General features: G+C 38.4%; 1 protein-coding gene across 2 annotated transcripts in view; it reads left to right on the top strand.

The window, feature by feature from the left end:
* The window catches only part of Smc6 (structural maintenance of chromosomes 6), a 61115-nt gene that overhangs the window by 33412 nt on the left and 7040 nt on the right, over nucleotides 1-20663 (top strand). For both annotated transcript variants that reach the window (XM_005366551.3, XM_013353531.2), the window contains 7 exons: nucleotides 2006-2141; nucleotides 4680-4760; nucleotides 5988-6158; nucleotides 8107-8244; nucleotides 11492-11637; nucleotides 13481-13606; nucleotides 17492-17597. In XM_005366551.3, the coding sequence (XP_005366608.1) occupies nucleotides 2006-2141; nucleotides 4680-4760; nucleotides 5988-6158; nucleotides 8107-8244; nucleotides 11492-11637; nucleotides 13481-13606; nucleotides 17492-17597 (904 nt within the window). The remainder of the gene's footprint in view (nucleotides 1-2005; nucleotides 2142-4679; nucleotides 4761-5987; nucleotides 6159-8106; nucleotides 8245-11491; nucleotides 11638-13480; nucleotides 13607-17491; nucleotides 17598-20663) is intronic.

Here is a 20663-nt window from a genome sequence, read left to right as displayed (position 1 = left end):
TGAGCTACATTCAGACATAACCTTCCTTATTTGTCTCATATATAGACATTGTTTGAGAAAACAAGAAAGATCAGTTGACACAGCTAAAACATAGGCCTAGGAGCTGAGCGGTGGTGGTGCATGCCTTTAATCACACCTGGGAATCAGAGGCAGCAATCTCTCTGAGTTCAAGGCTAGCTTGGTCTTCAAGAGCTAGTTCCAGGACAGGCTCTAAAGCTACAGAGAAACCCTGTCTCGAAAAACCAAAAGCAAAAACATAGGCCTAGGAAAATAAGGCTGGTACAGAGTGAGTTGAAAAGTTAAATCAGGAGGGGGAGGTGGGAGTGCACGTTAGTCAAGGAAATGATGGAAGGAGGCAGAAGCAGATGGATCTCCGAGTTTGAGGCCAGCCAGGTCTACAGAGCGAGTTCTAGGACAGCCAGAGCTACACAGAGAAACCCAGTGTCCAAATAGAAAAATGAAACAAGCAATTGAGAAGTTAAAAGAGTCATGTCCTTAATTAAATTAGAGAGGTTTGCAAGAAAAATTTTGGTATCATTGATATCTTGAATTCCCAACAAAACTAATTTTCTTTGGTGAAGTGATAGGTTAGGCCTTAGTTAATGATTTAGTATATGTTGATAGTAAATTGGCTTAAGATAAAGATCTAGTGCTAGTGCTGTCCTTGCTGCTTGTGAGTTCTGGCTACTATGTGCGAGGTCTCAGATTCACCCTCCAGCTCCACAGAAGAAAGGAAGGAGAGGGAAAGGAAGGGCGTCTGAAAAAAACTGAGCCAAAGTCAAAGGATTCTAAGTTCTAAGTGACTTGCAATGTAAGGAAACGAGGGCTTTGTTGAAGTTTCTCGTTTTCAGAAGCTAACTAGTTTTCATGTGATTATTAAAGTAGCATGAAGTTATTATAAGGTTTTGGTAATTTTAAATAAAATTTCTTGATTAGTGTAGGAAAAGGTTGAGGAGAAAAAAAAACCACCAGGTGAATGTTGTAGCCCTTGGTTTAGTGTTTCATCCCAAAGCAGTCCCGTGAGGAAAGCACATATGATGTGTGAGTAGGTTCCTAGGGCCTGTGTGTTGTTGAACTGCATGATGAAACTGTTTGATAGGCAGTGCTGAAGTAGCCTCCAGAGTTCATGCTTTCACTTGTTCCTTCAAACAACAACTACTTAGTGCTTGCCAAATGTGCTAAGGAGTGGTGGGTAGTTTATACGTGATTGGTACTGTGGAAACCAGCAAAGTGCAGTGCGGAATTAGAGACTGATAATCACTATTTGGTTGGAGTACATTCATCTCACACAAGCAACTTGTATACTTAGCTCGTGTTTAGTATGTCTTATTAGGTAACAGATTTCTTTATCTTGTGTAAACTAGTAAAGCAGAACACTGAAACTATAGCTCCGTTGTTGCAAAGAGACCTTTCATGGTTGTGGCTTCTGCCTTTCTTGTTTTCCATCTCCGTGTCCTCTTTTCCCTCCACTCCCTACATATTCTTAACATTTGTTTTTCTTAAACAAGAGTTGTTAAACTATTCTGTTCAATCTTCTGTCACCACCACCTGTGTGTTTGAGCATTTGTGCTCCTGTGCTCTACCCAGCTGACCTAGCTGGTAAAAACATTTGTCCAGAGCAACATTTGCATTCCTGTAGTTGTGAGGACATAAAGTATCTCGTCCTGTCCATATTTAATGTTGCATATAGTCTGGTTGTCTTCTTTTTGAGGGATTGAATCTTTGTCCTGTTTCTGCCTTCACCTACCTTCATGCATAATTCCTGAAGAATAGAATTTGTATCTAATATTTGTTAATCAAATAAGTAAAACTTATGTTTAGATGATCTTTTGACATTTCTGCTAGTTTTCACTAATAACTTAGTAACTTCATAAAATAATTGATAGGGTTATAGAACTGGTTTGATGGAATAGGGTTTTGTAACTAAGTTATTACAAATAAACTTCCTTGTTGTAAAAGAGCAGGGTATCTAATAAAAGAGTATTTTTTTCTTTTTTCTTTCAAGTCATTTGGAGACTGAGATTGAAAATAAAAAGGCCCACATAATAAATCTTCAGCACCATTTGTCTGCCCTTGAGAAGGATATTAAAAGAAATGAAGAACTCCTTAAAAGGTGCCAGCTACATTATAAAGAAATAAAGGTAACAAAAACAAATAATGGCCTTTGGTTTTCAAAGTTAATTGTATAATTTTGTCATTCATTTTCTTAAATATTTTGGCCTCAATCCCCTTTGTATTCTTAGGCATAACTTTCTTTTATGGGTTGTATTAATTAGGGTTTCTATTGCTGTGATAAAAGACCATGACCAAAAACAAATTAGGGAGGAATGGTTTTGTTTCGAGCTTAAAGTTCCACATCACAGTCCATCATTGAAGGGCAGGAACACAAGGCAAAAACAGGAGCAAGAGCTGATGCAGAAGCCACAGGGGAGTATGCTTACTGTCTTTCTCCTCATGACTTTCTCAGCCTGCTTTCTTAGGACATCCAGGACCGCCAATGGTGAGCTGGGTCCTTTTATATTAGTGACCAATCGGGAAATTGCACTACAAACTGGTCGGAGCATTTTCTTTTTCTTTTCTTTTCTTTTTTTTTTTGAATAAAGAAAGAATATTTATTTATTTAATTTTATTTTTTTCACATTTTTTTATTTATTTTTACTTAAAAATTTCCACCTCCTCCCATTTCCCTCCCCTTCCCTCCACCCCCTCCCCCTCCCTCTCCAGTTCAAAGAGCAGTCAGGGTTCCCTGCCCTGTGGGAAGTCCAAGGTCCTCCCCTCTCCATCCAGGTCTAGGAAGGTGAGCATCCAAACAGACTAGGCTCCCACAAAGCCAGTATATGTAGTAGGATCAAAACCCCATGCCATTGTCCTTGGCTTCTCAGTCAGCCCTCCTTATCCGCCGCCACGTTCAGAGAGTCCGGTTTGATCACATGCTCCAGTCCAGCTTGCTTTGGTGAGCTCCTGTTAGATCAGCCCCACCATCTCAGTGGGTGTGCGCACCCCTCGCTGTCCTGACTTCCTTGCTCATGTCCTCCCTCCTGTTCCTCATTTGGACCTTGGGAGCTCAGTCCAGTGTTCCAGTGTGGGTCTCTGTCTCTAGCTTCATCCATCACCACATGAAGTTTCTATGGTGATATGCAAGATATTCATTAGTATGGCTACAGCCTTTGCTGGAGAGGATGTGTGGAGTAAGGGGAACACTCATCCATTGCTGGTAGGAATGTAAACTTGTACAACCACTTTGGAAGTCAGTGTGGCGGTTTCTTAGTAAATTCAGGATCAACCTACCCTAGGATCCAGCAATACCACTCTTGGGAATATACCCAAGAGATGCCCTATCATATGACAAAAGCATTTGTTCAACTGTAAGACTTTAAGACAATCCTGAAGCCATTTTTGACAATTCGGAATTCTCTCAGCCTCTGTGCCATAGTGCTTCCCCTCCTCCCCTGGGAACCAAGGACCTAACAGCTACACTCGCACGTGCTCAGTTCCTGAACAATTACCCATATACGTGTTTTGGTTCTGTCCCCTGGGAAACGGGGTCAAAATGACCTCTTACCTCATCTGATCTGGCAACAGCTTTCCAGTCAATTATTGGTAATAGCCCTCTCGAATAAGCCAATCAGAATAGTCAAAGAACAACCCCCCTTGCTTCTGTGGCCCCTTTAAAAGTACCCGCTATTCGAGGTCTCTTGGTTTCCCGAATGCTGAGGGACCCTGTCATGACAGAATTAATAAAATCCTCATGCTTTTGCATCGGCTGTGGTATGTGAGGTGGTCTCTGGGGGCTACTCCTTCTCGGTGTTTGGACACTAGAGTCCAACACAACTATGTTCATAGCAGCATTATTTGTAATAGCCAGAACCTGGAAACAACCTAGATGCCCCTCAGTGGAAGAATGGATAAGGAAAGTATGGAATATGTACAGGGCATTTTCTTAACTAGTGATTTCTTACAGATGATCCTATCTTGTGTCGAGTTGAGGCAAAACTAGACAGCACTAGTGTGTTGTTGTATCTTATCAGTACTTAAAGTTTGTTTTGGTTTTTTTGTTTGTTTGTTTGTATTTCCCTGCCTGTCCTGGACTTGCTACTTAGACCAGGCTGGCCTTGAACTCACAGAGAACTGCCTGCCTCTGCCGTCCAAGTGCTGTGATTAAAGGTATTTTCACTGCCCAGTAGTACTTAGAAATGAAAACAAAAGTTTTGATTTTTGATTTGTACAGTTATAAGGTACCTGTAAATTTGAGAGAAAGCGTTGATAAAAAATGGTGGATAATATTACAGTGCTTTTCTGAAAATACTTTTAACTGCATGGACTCCCAGATCTCCCAGGAATTATTTGGGTCTTTGAGAAGGACACTGTATTTCTACAGTGATCTTTCAATAATTTGAACCATTTGTTACTTTAGAGAAGCATTTTCTCTCATAGACTCAGTAGTGTGGTTATTTGGAATGCTAAGGTAGATTTCGTCTATCTTGTCTGCATGGCTCTGGGTTAGTAGTGAGAAGGATCATGGTAGAATGGGAAGCACTCTCACCTGGTTATGGAGGAATACCGATGTCTCCTTTGTTGACTGCTGCACCCTGCTGTGAGATAAGCGTAGTAGAGCTTCGTAGTGTAATAGTCTTCCAAGGACTTCAGTTTTTGTTAAATTCTAAATACTTCCTTTTTAGATGAAGATAAGAAAAAATATTTCTGAAATTCGGGAACTTGAGAATATAGAAGAACACCAGTCTGTTGATATTGCAACCTTGGTAAGATGCGTTTCTTCCATTTCAATGTAAAGGAGAAAACTGTAACTTAGCTCTTTGGGTCACAAGTGTCACTTTATTTTCCTTTTGATTTTTGGTTTTTTGGGTTTTTTTTTTGGTTTTTCAAGACAGGGTTTCTCTGTGGTTTTGGAGCCTGTCCTGGAACTAGCTCTGTAGACCAGGCTGGCCTCGAACTCGCAGAGATCCGCCTGCCTCTGCCTCCCAAGTGCTAGGATTAAAGGCGTGCGCCACCACCGCCCGGCTCTGATTTTTGGTTTTTTGAGGCAGAGTTTCTCTGTGTAACAATCCTGGTTGTCCTGGAACTCACTTGTAGACCAGGCTGCCCTTGAACTCACTAAGATCCTCCTGCCTCTGCCTCCCCAGTGTTGGGATTAAAGGTGCGAGCCACCACTGCCCTGTTCTTCTAACACATACAGTACACGTTAGCAAAGTGTGTGCATCTAAACAGTGTATTGAGAGCTCTGCTTCTCAGAGAAGCGCCTGGCATTCCCCGTGACTGGGGTCTGAGGGAGGTCAGGACTCTTATTTCCAGTCAGTCAGGGTTGAACTTGGATTTCTTTTTCCAGGTTCATATTCATATTCTCTCTCTCTCTCTCTCTCTCTCTCTCTCTCTCTCTCTCTCTCTCTCTCTCATTACATGTTTTTCTATACTTAAGTTTTCTAGCCTTCTATTTGTGACATCCACTTTACCCTTTTCTGGAGCACAACAAAGGAGCACGTGACTCACGTCCTACGTGATGAGTGGCAGCATGTTTGTCACTTACAGTAAGCAGTGAGCAGCAGCTCTGGTTCCTGCGCTGCAGAGCTTTAGCTAATGAGGATTGTTGAGTTTTATTAGTCTTGTTTCCTTCCTTTTATTCATTTATTTTACTGATAAACTACCTTTTATAAAAGCATAGGTTATATTTTAATTTTTTTTTACTTAGCCAGTACCATATTATCACAGAATAAATACTGATTTATACAAAGTACATTTTGAAAGGAAGCTAGTAGATTATTTTACTTGACTGATAAATGCAATTCCTTCTTTCTTTTGAACTTTTTTGCCCTACCTTGTAAATTTCTGTTTAAGCATGAAAGTGTTTCATTTGTTTGTTTTTTATCGTAGCTCTGATTTTTCCTGTTGTCCTTTCTCAGAGTATATGTATATATATTGTTGTTGTTATTGGATAACTTGTATTTAACTCTATGTTCTTTAAATTTTATCAGGAAGATGAAGCTGAGGAAAATAAAATAAAAATGCAGATGGTTGAGAAAAATATGGAACAACAAAAAGAAAACATGGAGAACCTTAAAAGTCTAAAAATTGAAGCAGAGAACAAGTATGATACAATTAAATTAAAGATCAACCAGCTGTCAGAGCTGGCAGATCCACTCAAGGTATCTGTACAGTTCTTTCTTTTCTGTTACAGCTTATTACCAACAAACTTAGAGATCCTCACAGGTTAGTTGTAAATATAAACATAAATTGTTGAATTAAGCCAGTTATTACAAAATATTCAGCTCTTGACTTTAGAAAAATGATTAATTGGATCAAAACCTTTGTCTTCCAGAAGCAGCAACGGTAGGGGTATCTTTGAATGCTTGTTTCGGTCTCTGCTGGAATCTTCCCACCTTAACTTAGTTATTCATGAATTAGCAGCTGTGAGAGCCAGCTCGAAATAAATTGTGATTTAAGCTGTTTATCATCACATCGTAGTTAGATTTGAGACTGATTTCTTTGATGTGTTTTGAACAGGGTCTCTCTGTTTTATTAACGTCTGGAACTAGGAGGTTAGTCATTCTCTGCCTCCCGATTGGTAGGATCAGCAGCATGTGCCATCACACATGGCTCTGGGCTGTTTTCCTTTGACTTTTATTTCAAGCATATACTATTTGTGACTATATTTAGGGAAATAAAGTGAGGTGAATTAAATCAAACTAATTCATTATTTATATATAAGTTAATAAACTGAATTTCAATTCTTATGATAGTTTTGCTATCCTGCACTTTATTGTTAATGCCATGCCAATGAGTAATTCTGTTTTCACAATTTGAAATTTCATTGATAAAGCACAGTTCACTGGCAAATGAACTGATTATTAGGGATGTACAATTTAGACATTAAAGTTTTTGTTTTTCTTCATACAAGCAATACTATTGGCTAAGATAAAAAATAAGAAAAGACAGGTCCTAGAGGAAATAAGTATCAGCCTACAAAATACCCAAGAATGAAAAATAAGACAAAGTTAGTATTTTGCCTTAAAATAAGAAAAGGAATGAAACTTTAAATGTCAAAAATTTGAATAGGTAAAATAAAAATTTGGTCTCAAGAATTGCAACAATGAGCCGGGCGGTAGTGGCGCACGCCTTTAATCCCAGCACTCGGGAGGCAGAGGCAGGCGGATCTCTGAGTTCGAGACCAGCCTTGTCTATAAGAGCTAGTTCCAGGACAGGCTCCAAAACCACAGAAAAACCCTGTCTCAAAAAAAAACCAAAAAAAAAAAAAAAAAAAAGAATTGCAACAATGAAACTATAATAAAAGTAAGGTAACATTGAAAATCTTACACAGATAAAAGAATTGAACAGGGTCACTCAAAATATTAATAGTGATGTGCTAAAGCAGAATAGAAGAAGGTTAGCAGATAAATTATTTGCCCAAGAGATTTAAAATTAGAAAGGAATGAAGAACAAACCATGTTTTGGGCTTATTTGCTCTTGATCTGCTTTGTATATGTTGCTGCGACAAACTCGGGACTTCTTGTGCTAGCAATGCAAGCACGGTAGCTCTGAGCTTTCCCTCTCTGTGTCTATTATATTCTCTACTGCTCTAATTTCTATTTTGAATTCTCTGTTCTTAATTAATACCTAAGGTCCAGCAAACACTGGAATTGGGAGTTCTTAACTAAGTTCAATAAAAGACATTAAGAATTTTTTATCTTTGTTTTTTGCCTTGCCTTCAAATTGTTGTAAGGTAGGAGCGTAGTTCTTTGGTAAACCTACTTGTAATCAAGTACTAGCAGGAGGTTTTTCCTCCTCCTCAGAATGTCATACCAGCTGTCAGTAACAAAGCCAAGATGATTTTCAAACAAAATAATTGAATTCCTAAGACTCCCACTGTAATATGTTAGCAGCTGCCAAATATAGTGAACTTGGGAGTATACCCAGTGTTAGTCAGAGGTGTCGTGGGGAGGTGGTGAGTGCACTCAGAGAGAACTTGGTGTATGGGTTTTTTCCCTTGCTAAAAAGTGCAGTGGGCACTTTATCAGGTAAGTAAGTTGTCCCCTGTTCCCAGAGCCCCAGATCACCCACTTTTCTTTATAGATTATATGGTCTTTATTGAAACAGGATGAATTAAATCTTGCTGACTCTGAAGTGGATAGCCAAAAACGAGGAAAGCAGCATTATGAAGATAAACAGAAAGAACATTTGGATACCTTAAATAAAAAGAGAAGAGAACTCGACATGAAGGAAAAGGAGTTACAGGTTAGCCAATGGTTTGATTTGCTTTCCTTCCTTCCTTCCTTCCTTCCTTCCTTCCTTCCTTCCTTCCTTCCTTCCTTCCTTCCTTCCTTCCTTCCTTTTTGTTTTGAGGCAGGGTTTCTCTGTAGCTTTGGTGCCTGTTCTGGAACTAGCTCTTGTAGATCATGCTGGCCTCGAACTCACAGAGATCTGCCTGCTTCTGCCTCCTGAGTACTGGGATTAAAGGCATGCACCACCACCGCCCTGCTCTTGATTTGCTTTTTTCATTTCAAATTATTTTATCTACAACTTGAATCATTAAGATTTTTGTAATTCTTTTTAGTTTTTGTTATTTTTTACTTTTTAGATTTTTTTCATCCAATATATTCTGATAATGGTTTCCCCTCCCTCAATTCCTCCCAGATCTTGCCCACTTTTTTCACCAAAATCTACACATTATCTTTCTTTCTTTTTTTTTTTAACTATTTATTTATTATGTATAGAATATTCTTTCTGTGTGTAATGCCTGAATGCCAGAAAAGGGCACCAGACCTCATTACAGATGGCTGTGAGCCACCATGTGGTTGCCGGGAACCGAACTCAGGACCTCTAGAAGAGCAGGCAATACTCCCAACCACTGAGCCATCTCTCCAGCCCTTTTTTTAAAAAATATTTATTTATTTATTATGTATAGAAAATCTTTCTTTATTATTAGAAAATAGAGATCTAAAAATAATAATAAATACAATGCAACCAGAATAGGACAAAACAAATAGAAGAGAAAAAAAACGCAAACATGTACAGATGCTGAGACACACATTTTCACACACAGAAAGCCTATAAAGACAAAATCAGAAACCATAATGCAAAAGATCTGTTTCTTGTTGACCATCTGCTGTTGGGCATGAGATCTGCTCTTAAGTGTGGTTTGTATACCTAGATGAAGTCCGTTGGGATCTTCATCTGTGTGTGTTAGCATTTGGAGATAGCTTCTGGGTTAATGTTGGGTCTGTTGTCTTAGCAGTAAGATCCTTTGCGGGTTCTGTACACGTTAGCACAGTCTGTGAGTTCCTGTGTGTGTCAGTCTTGTTGTGTCTGCAAGGCCTTGCTTCTTTGGTGTTCTCTATCCCATGTGGCTGCTCCTACAGTCTTTCTGCCTCTTCTGCAGAGTTCCTGAACCCTGAAGGGAAAGTTTTGATGGAGACATCCCAGTTAGAATGGAGTGTTTGAAGCCCTCCCCGCCCCACTTCTCTGCACACTGCACATTGTCTGGTTGTGAGTCTTTATTTGTTCTAGGAGGAAACTTCTCTGATGATGACTGAGCAAGGCACTGATCTACGAATATAGTAGAATGTTGTTAGAAGCAATTTTATTGCTATGTTCCTTTAGCATAACAGAAGTATTTTGGTTTCCCATAGGTCTATGTCCTATCTAGTCTCAGGTGCTTGGCCACTCAGTGCGGTGTGTGGGTTCCATCTCATGGAGTGGGCCTTAATTCTATTCAGATAGTGATTACTTAACTTCCTCTTCTATGACATCATTTTACCAATGTATCTTGCATAAAGGTCACCACTGTAGATTGAAGGGTCTGTATAGTGTTTACATTGGGGCTAACCTTTCTCCTCTGGTATGTGTGTAGAGTGCCTTCCAGTACACGAACACTAGTTAGTTGAGGTGAAGTTCTGCGTAAATAACAGTTAGATTTCTCCATGATCAGTGATTTTCTTTCCATCTTTTTGTAGATGTTGTCTTCAGCAGTAGGTCCATCAGTTGTGGAGAGTTGGCAATAGCCTGGGTTTGGAGGTTTCCAAGAAGCCCCTTAACTATAAAGTAATAAGCTTCCATATGAAGTTTCTATACATATTTCATTTTGGTTAGTTTTATCTTCCCCCGCTCTCCCATATCTCTCTGCTCCTTATACTCTTGTTTTCATCCTTCCTTCCATTTTGCTATGTTGTCTTTCCTACTTGCTTCTTATGAGCCTTTTTTCCCCAATCTCATGTTTCTAGAAAAATAAACAAATTGTCTTGAGTTTTTGTTTTCTGCAGGTACTTGTGTAAATTAACAGGGAGACTTAGTATCCTTCAAAATGTGTCTCAGTGCCTGAGAATGTGGCTCTCTCATTAGATATTTCTCTATAAGTGCATGCCACTGAATGTCAGGACTATGCCTCTGCATCACTGGGGTGTGTGCTGGCAGGGCTTAACTCCTGCCAGCCGTGCCTCTTCATAGCTAAGCAGCCACTGGGTTTTTAGGGAATAAATTGAAGATAGTCTTCTAGCCAGAAGAGGTAGATTCCATCTTTGCTTTATGTCGTAAGGAAAATGAGTGGAACTCTTAATCTGTTCCCATATTTGTTTCAAACATTATACAATACATTATGATATAAAATAGATACTGTATGAGAAAATACTTGCATTTCTTTTTCATTGCTTATAAACAGGATGGTCTGTGTTTTCCATCCCTCTGTTCTTCAGAGTACATCTTAAAGATGGCACATTTCTAATGACAGGGAAATTTATTTCTTCAATGTAAAAGCAAGGAGAAAAACATTAATATGGGTTGGAGAGCTGGTTGAGCAACTAAGAGCATTTATAGTATTCCTCCACAGAACCTGAATGTGCTTTTCAGCACCCATGTCTAGTGTTCAAAACTGCTTGTAACTCTGGCCCCGGGGGGGGGAGGGGGAAGGAATGGAACATCTCTGGCCTCCACAGGCATCTATACATACATACACACATACACATTAGTAAGGAGGTTTGCTTGTTGGTTCCTGGCTGCCCAGCTAGCTTAGAGCTAAAATAATCACACAGAAACTATATTATTTAAAACATGGCTTGGCCCATTAGCTCTAGCTTCTTATTGGCTAACTCTTACATCTTAATTTAACCCATTTCTATTAATCTGTATATCATGATGACATGGCCTACCAGCAAATTTTCAGCACATCTATTTGAGGGGGCCGTTCCATGGCATCCCTTGACTCCACCCTTCTTTCTCCCAGCATTCAGTTCTGTCTTCCCCACCTACCTAAGTTCTGCGCTGCTATAGGTCCAGAGCAGTTTCTTTAATCATTAATGGTATTTAAGCATATGGAGGGAAATCCCACATCACATAACTAAATATATTAAATCTTCAAAAAAAAAAAAACCCCACTGATAGTAAATGTATGTCTTAAATTTAAGTTATTTTACTTTGCATGCTTTGACAGAGTTAGTACAATGAATTATCATAACAAAGAAGTTTTTAAGATCTAAATATCATTTCTTAGGAGAAAATGTCACAAGCAAGACAGATCTGCCCAGAACGGATAGAAGTAAAGAAATCTGCATCAATTCTAGACAAAGAAATTAATCGGTTAAGACAAAAAATACAGGCAGAACATGCTAGTCATGGAGATCGAGAAGAAATAATGAAGTAAGTGATCGTTAATTTTCTACTTTAGTGTAATATCCATGGATATTATTAAGACTGAATCATTTTGTATGTAAATTTAATTTGGATGAAGTTTACCATCAATATATAATTGTACTGAAGTAGTATGTTAGATGGGCATTACTAGCAATGAACAATAACTTATTACTAAATTATGGAATGACATTTTAGCATAAATGCAATTTATGTTATAAGAATCATATGGACAGGAAAATATTAAGCTTCATAAGTGATCCAGAACTGCAAGTCAGAATAATTAGAAGCTGTTTTCCACATGCATGAAAACAAATGCAATTAGTCAGTCACTAGTAGTCGAGGTCATTGATGTCTTGTTGAAATGGGTGTTCTTTCATTACCGATATAAAGGAAGGCTTTAAGAGAATTAGAGGACTTTATGATTTTGCTGTTGTCTACTGCCATGACTGGCCAATCATCGAATCTTCTTTAGCCTTCTCCATTTACATAATGTGTACAATTATGATTACTTAGAGTTTGCTAGGAAAATTAAATGAAAGAATCTATAATAAATAGAATCTAGAGGAAACCTAGCATATGGTTGTTCAAGCTTTTCTGAAAAGATTTCATCAGTATGAATCAAAATGCTTTATGGAATATTTGTTGTAATTTTAAATGAGTTACTACTTTTATATTGTAACGTAAGGTGAGAAAATAAACTAAGCCCCTTATAGGTATTATTTTTTACAAATGAAACGTTAACAATAGTACATATCTCTGAAGAATGGCTAAAGATTAGTAAAATTACAGCTTTTCTACAAAATCCCTTTTTATATTACAAAAGACTGAGAGAAGGGGTCCAGCAAGTGAAAGCACCAGATGCCAATCCTGGTTGTTGGCCATAGTTAAACTCCTGGTACCCATTCTATGTAAGGAGGGAACTGACAACATTGGGTACCCACTAACCTCCACATGCAGGTGCACACCATAAATAAGTAATTTTTAAAAGCAAGTTTGAGAAATAAGTAATCTGAGCTTCATTTTCAAAACAATGGGGAGAAAATCAGACTATTTACTTTCTGGAGGCAGTATATCACACTTTTTAAAAAATTTATAAATTCCATTATTTGGATGTGGATGCCACTCAGTAGTATATACTTGCCTATCATATACAAGGCTCAGGCTTTGATTTTCAGTACTGCATCATGTATACATTGTGTGTGTGTGTGTGTGTGTGTGTGTGTGTGTGTGTGTGTGTGTGTGAATGAGCTGGGGAGGGGGAGTGACTCTGTAACATTGTTGCTGTGCAATCATAGTGTCCTGAATTAGCCAGCATCAGACCAGTTGGGTCTTCAGTGGGCCAGCCAGACCCACTGAAATAGGTAAGGTTTAGATTTAGTGAGAGAGTGTCAGCCTGTTGATTTTCTTCCATTGTGGCAGTTTTGAGTAGGTATGCCTTCCTTACCTCGCTGATCTATGTTGTTTAGAATGGAGGGGTTCCGATACTGACCTTGTGTCCCTTTGTTCCTTGTTGACATTGTTACTAAGAAGACTTTCTGGTGTGACCCTTTTATCTTTAGAAAGTGTCATTTAACTAGTATTTTCTGAGATCTGCCACCCCTGAGCCTTACCTGGATACTTAACCTTTTCCATCTCACTGTATTTTCTCCTTTACCCCTTCACACTTGCCTTGTCTGTCTCTGGTAGCATTCATTCTTTTGTGGGAATATGCTTTGACTAGAAATTCATGGAATCACTGTTCTTAGGGTCTCTCAATGCTACTCTTTCCCCTTCTTTCTCCAGTAAAATATATTTGAAACTTTACTTCTATGTTTGTATTTATTTACTGAATATTTTATTCATAAAATAGGCAGTACCAGGAAGCAAGAGAAACCTATCTTGATCTGGATAATAAAGTAAGAACTTTAAGAAGGTTCATTAAATTACTAGAAGAAATAATGACTCATAGGTACAAAACATACCAACAGTTTAGAAGGTAAGTGCATTTGAAAGGTATATCTCTTTTTCTTTTCACATTATTGTATATGAATAATAAAATCATTAGCTCTTTCCTCAAGTTCAGCTGTATGAGATACTATGGGTGCATGATCCACGTTTAGAAACTGTAGTTGAATCAGTACTTTGAAAGGACCTTAACAACAAGCTGGCCCAGCTTTTCTACTGTTAGGTATCCTTTACCTTGATTGCCCAGGAGGGTGTTTTGAGTGAGAACCTAGTAGTACTGGAGCAATTGATTTTACTCTTGGAAATTGTATGTTACTGAGGGAGATTGGAGGGGCCTCTTAAGACACTATCTCAATTGCTTTACCGAGATCTACTAGAATGGTGTCGTTCCATGATTATAAACCTTTCTTTTTTTTTTTTTTTTAATTTACTGCAGTGTCTAGTGTTTATAACTGTGCTTGGAATATAGCTGGTACTTGATATATATTGGTTGAATAAATAACCAAGGAAACAAGCTACTAAATAACATACATATGGTACTTTGAAAGAAAATGTCTTCCAAAGGGAGTGGCACTATTAGGTATGGCTTTGTTGCACTAGGTGTGGTGTTGTTGGAGGAAGTGTGGCACTGTAGGCTTTGAGGTCTCATATGCTCAAGCCACACCCAGTGTCTCATCACTTCCTGTTGCTTGTGAGTCAAGATGTAAGAACTCTGAGCTCCTTCTCTAGCACTAAGTCTGCCTGCATGCTGCCTTGTTTCTCGCCATAATGGGCTGAACCTCTAAACTATAAACAAGCAACCACAATTAAATGTTTTTCTTTATAAGAGTTGCTGTGGTCATGGTGTCTCTTCAGAACAATAGAAACCCTAACTAAGACAATACTCAAAAGATACATGCTCTTTCAGGAGTAAATAGATCCCCTACTTACACCGCAAGAAGCCAGAGGGGGGGATAAAAACTGGAAGGCAGTTTATAAGGTTATAGCTTTTAATATTCTTATCCCGAGGCAGCTATAGTTCTGTTAACCTATGTTTTCCCCGTACAGTTCCTCAGCAATGCTTCTTACTTGTCTTTATATCCCAGTTTCTACGATTGTGTTTGTGTATAGAGCGTGTCATATGTGTGTGGAGGCCTGAGGTTGATAACAAGTGTGTTTCCTTAATCCCACCCCACCCCCCGAATTTTTAAAAATTTGCAGTTTTTTTTTTGTTTGTTTTTTTTGCTGTCTAGCATCTCTTGCTGAGCCTGAAGCTCATCAATTTGGCTGGTTTGAAACCATCTGTGCCTGTTTACTCCCCACCTTTCAGTGCTGGGGTTACAGCAGCCTGAGGCTATGTGGGGCTTTTTATATGATGTCTAGAGATCCAGTCTCAGATCTTTACACTTTAGGGGGCAATTCAACAACCGAACCATCAACTTCCTAGAAAGAAATGCATGAAAATATACCTAGCTGTTGTATATATGGAGAAATTCAGAGGTGGCCTTAAATTTTTTTATGTTTATTATTTGGCATATATGTGTCCTGTATGCTATGACCTAGTATGTGGAGGTCAGGACAGTTTGCAAGAGTTCATCTTTTTCTTTCATCACATGTCCTGATTGAGCTCAGGAGCCAGGTTTAGTAGCAGTCACCTTTACCCATCTTGCTGGCCACTAGGTACGGCTTTAAAGATAAAATGTTCCATCATAGCCTTGGACTACAGTAAACTTTGAAATGCATGTGTATAGTTGTTGAATATTTTTTTCTTTTGCTTTTGGGTTTTTTTTTGTTTTTGTTTTTCAAGACAGGCTTTCTCTGTGTAACAGTCTTAACTGTCCTGGAATAGGCTCTGTAGACCAGGCTGGCCTCTAACTCAAAGAGATCACCTGCCTCTGCCTCCTGAGTGCTGGAGTTAAAGGTGTGTGCCATTACCGCCTGTTCCTAATTGTTGAATTTTTAAAATAAGGTGTTTATAGTGGGCAGTTTAATCATGTGCATTTATGGGGTACAGGGTTGTATTTCAGTACGTGTACATAAACAAGATACTTCCGATCAGGGTCATTGGCACAACTATGGTATGTCCTCCACAGTCTCTTTCTGCTCTCTCTAGTGCTGTGCTCTCTAGGTTGTGTTCCTCCTCAAATGCTAGGCTGCATGAAAGTGTACATTTGCTTTAGTCTTTAATGAGTAGTAATTTGGGGCCATTTGTAGGGCTCATCAGTTCATTTCCTATTTTTCAGAGATCATTTTGACTGGAACTGCCTTTGCTATTTGGTATCCAGACTGAAAACTCTTATTTCATGTATTTTGTCTGGGTTTTGAAGAGTTTTAGAAAAATAAGTGAGGCCGGGCGATGGTGGCGCACACCTTTAATCACAGCACTCGGGAGGCAGAGGCAGGCGGATCTCTGTGAGTTCGAGACCAGCCTGGTCTACAGAGCTAGTTCCAGGACAGATTCCAAAGCCACAGAGAAACCCTGTCTCGAAAAACAAAAACAAACAAACAAACAAACAAAAAAAGTGATATTTAATTTCCCTATTTTTATTTTGAATTTAAATTTAAAATAAAGTTTCTGTTATGTACATGTTTTCCAGATGTAGTTTGTTTCTTTGTTGTTATAGAAGCTAATATTTAAATAGTCTCTGTAAAAGTTGTGCTTTCTTGGTTTGGGTTCTTTTTCTTGTTGCTGGGACAAACACTCTGAGAAAAACAACTTAGAGAGGAAGTGTTTAATTCTGCTCACAGGTCAAGGCAGAGGAGTCACAGGTCAAGGGAGTAGGAATTTGAAGCAGCTGGTTATGTTGTATCCACAGGGAAAAAGCAAGAGTCAAGTGTGAATGCATGCTGTTCTGATCCCTTTTTACATCGTTAGCTAAGGATCCCGTGCCCAAGGAATGGTCCTTTAGGCTGGCCTTAGTTAACCCAATAAAGATAATCCATCACAGGTATGCTCAGGCTCGTTCCTCAGGTTATTCTGGATTGTCAAATTGACAAAACTAGCCATCATAGTGTTTTACCTTAGTAGAGGCTTTAACACTGAAGTGTTTTTCAATATTGTTTTCTCAGTTGTAGAAAGAGAACAAACATGACCAACTTGTTAGAATCATTTCTCTCTACTCTCTAACCTTATTTTTGGACAGTTTATGATAGAAATCCTGTGAATGGAAGCAGTCCATACATTGGAGTATTGAAGGATGTTATAGGGAGTTCTGGAATCCAGTTACTAGTGTTGAGGCAGTGAAAGAAACCAAGAAAATCTAGATTTCTCTGTCTTTGAGTGTAGAGAGTTAATATAGTTTAGGACATGTAGGCGGAAACTGCCTGTTTGTTTTCCTGACGCTCAGAGCCAAATAATCATACAGAAACTATTAATTACAACACTGTTTGGCCTATTAGCTCAGGCTTTTTATTTACTAGCTCTTACATCTTGAATTAATTTCCTTAATAGTTCAGTGTCACCTGACAGTGGAGCAGAAATGATGAGGCTTATAGTATACCAACAAGGGCTAAAACATTCCCTTAACCTTCTTTCCGCTGTGAAGTTGGGGGAACAGGCAGGCAGATAAAGAAGATGAATATTTATTTACCTTGGTGTCTCTAAAGCTTAATTTCTTTAAGGACAAGATTTGTCTTATGCCTGAGAGTAATAATGCCTTGAATAAACTATTTGGGTGACTAATACATTCACATGGACTGGCTGTCATAATGGGGCATATTAAATGTAGACTATCTTTATTCATTTATAAATACTCGATATAAAAGTAATGAATTTGTTAAAATCCAGAACACAAATATTAAAAACATAGGGAAAATCATCTTAAATACACCTATTAAAATGGAGAGCTATTGTCCAAACATTAGCATAGTTGTCTGTGTTTATATCATGTCGAACATATAGTCTGTATTATAATGTGTCAAATTATTTTATTTCAAGGTGTTTGACATTGCGATGCAAATTATACTTTGACAACTTATTATCTCAGCGGGCTTATTGTGGGAAAATGAATTTCGACCACAAGAATGAAACTCTTAGCATATCAGTAAGTATCTTGACCCTACATTTTTATTATTAGTTGTTTCTGTTCTTTTGATGAGACGTTGATCAACCTTATCCTGTTAATCTTTAGAAAATATTCTAAGCTAAGATGATCTGTGCTAGTATTTTTCACATTAAGTTGTTACTAATAAAGCTAGTAACTTGGATTTTTTTCCCCCAGTCACATTGTTTTCTTAGGATGATAAGTAGAGTTTTATTTTCAGTCTAACAATTGTTAATCTTGTCTACTTCTGTTTAAGTTTTACACAGCACCATGTAGGACATTATAGAAAGTCCATTGTCTGTAGTCCCACTGTGGGAAACCAAGAAGATTCTGCCTTGTAATTTAATTATCTGCTGTAGATAACTACCTTTGTAGATTCTTTGGTTGTGGAAATGTGTACAGAACGTGTGGTGTGGGGATGTGGATTAACAATTGTATAGGAAGATAAAAAACAGTTACTCACTTTAAATAGTAACTGCTATCCTTGATACCATAATTTTATCCTTCTATTCAAATATTCACAGGAAATATTTGATATTTGGGGTGCCCTTGTCATTTAGAACCTCTGCATTTTAACCAAAATAGGAAATATTGGCCTTGCCTTATTGATTGATTGATTGATTAAATTTCCACTGGTAAATTGTGTTCACCATCTCTCTACCCACCATTTTTGAGATCCAGTTTTTTAAAGGTACAGATTTAAAACTATGGGGAGGAATTAGGCCTATGGTTGGTGGGTAGTATGTCATGATAACCCATTGTTTTTACTACAAAAGTACAAGAAATTACAAAAATTCTATTTTTAAAGACATTGGAAAGCTGTGAAAGCAACAGTGACTAGATGAATTGAAATTCCAAGAAGTGGGAGAGCCTGTCCAAAGTAAGCTAATATTGCTGGATATTTTCCTTCCTGGAGGCATTTGCTGATGTCAGAATTTTTGTGGTGAAGGGGACTTCTGAGACTAGGCAGCAGGGCTTGTGGAGTAATAGGCACATGACTACTATTTCAGTTCATTCTTGAGGGCTTAGGTTGTGCATGGTTGGGCAAAGGCACCAGAGCCTAAAACTTAGTAAGACTATAAATCCATTCCAGGCCTGATTTTGTAACATGAGGGGGCCCGGCCTGCTTGTTGTTGGGGTTTTCTGTCCTGTCCGTACCCCTAGGTGTTCAGTCCCAGAGAAAAATCACACAAAGATCTCTGTAAGTTATAAAGCTTATTGGCCCATTAGCTCTAGCCTCTCACTGGCTAACTCTCACATCTTGATTAACCCATTTTTCTGAACTATGTTAGCCATGTGGCTCAGTACCTTTTTTCAGTGGGGCAGCTGACATCCTGCTGCTTCTGTGGTCTGGGCAGGAGTGGGAGGAATCAACTTCCTCCTTCCCAGAATTCTCCTGTTCTCATTACATCATTTCTACTTCCTGTCTGGTTTTCCCACCTATACTTCCTGCCTGGCCAATCAGCGTTTATTTAAAACATGATTGACAGAATACAGACAATTCTCCTGCACCATGATTTCTCCCATATTAACTGTCAGCCAGCCTTAGCATAGTATGTCCTAGTCAAATGGAAACTTGACTCCACCTTGGTAGACTAGCTATTATGTCAGCTAACATATCTGTTTTTATGCAAAACATTAAGTATAAAGTAAAAAGACTTGAGTCCTTACCATATAGTTTGGAGTCAAGCAGGTTGTCCATGCTCACCATCAGTGTACCAGTGATTCTAGCCAAAATCAAGGAACAAAAGAAAGGGATGATAAAGGAAGTCAAATTCCTATTTATACTTAACCAGGCCGTCTATGTGATGAAATCTATATAACAAGGAACTAAAATAGTTAAATGCAACTAGCAGGGTTACAGAGACAACATTCAAAAGTGAATTATATTTTTATATATAGCAGCATGATCAAAAACTGAAATTTTAAAATACCATCTATAACAACATTAAGATATAAAATACATAGAAATCTGACAAAATATCTAAAATACCTGAAAAGCCAAAAGAAGTAATGAGAAATTAATGAAGACCTAAGTGAGAAATCCATGCTTGTCAGGACTCAAAAGACTCAGCAGGGTCTGGGGAGAAGTCCCATCCAGTAAAGTGCTCTGCAAGTGTTAAGACTTAAAGAGTGTAGATCGCCGGCATTGCATAAAAGGCCACACACCAACCCCAGAGCTCTATAGGCTCCTCGCCAGCAAGTCTAGCTGGATCAATGAGCTCCAAGTTCAATAAGAGTCCCTGTTTCAAAAAAAATAAATGTGAAAAGGATTGAAAAAAACAACTCTCTCTCTCTCTCTCTCTCTCTCTCTCTCTCTCTCTCTCTCTCTCTCTCTCTCTCTCTCTCTCTCTCTCTCTCTCTCGCTCTCTCTCTCTCTTTCTCTCTCTCTCTCACACACACACACACACACACACTCACATGCACACACATACTGCATACACTTATGTATATAAAGCATATATGCATACAGCACATACAATTCAACATGTCAAAATTTTGGTTCTTAGATTCAACACCAGTTCTTCATATTGTGGTGACCCCAACTATAAAATTATTTTCATTTATGAAAGTTGTTGACCCTGTTACTTCATAACTCTAATTTTGCTGCTGTTATGAATCATAATGTAAATCTGTTTCCCAATGGTCTTAGGTGACCCCCCTCAAAGGGTCATTGAGACCTATCAAGGAGTTGTGACCCACAGATTGAGAACCCCTGTGATATAGAGCCATCCAGATTATGGAAACCAAGCACACAAGGGAATTTACAGAACGATGGATATGTTCTTTATTCCGAATTGCAGTTTCATACTTAAACATATTTATTACAACTTAATTAAATTGTGCATTTTAATTGTGTGCAGTTTGCTGGATCTTATTAAAATTAAAAAGGTTTTTTACATTTATTTGAGATTTCATGCCGCAGTGTAAGTATGGAGGCCCAAGGATAATTTGCAAGTGTTTATTTATTCCTTCCTTCTATTCTGGGAGTCCCTAAGAATGAAACTCAGATGCTCAGGTTTGGTCCCGAGTACCCTAACCTGCTAAGATGCTCAGGTTTGGTCC

This window comes from Microtus ochrogaster, unplaced genomic scaffold (genome assembly GCF_000317375.1).
Source record: "Microtus ochrogaster isolate Prairie Vole_2 unplaced genomic scaffold, MicOch1.0 UNK10, whole genome shotgun sequence".
Classification (NCBI taxonomy): Eukaryota; Metazoa; Chordata; class Mammalia; order Rodentia; family Cricetidae; genus Microtus; species Microtus ochrogaster.
Note: the sequence above shows the minus strand (reverse complement) of the source record. Positions and strands in the feature narration are given on the sequence as shown.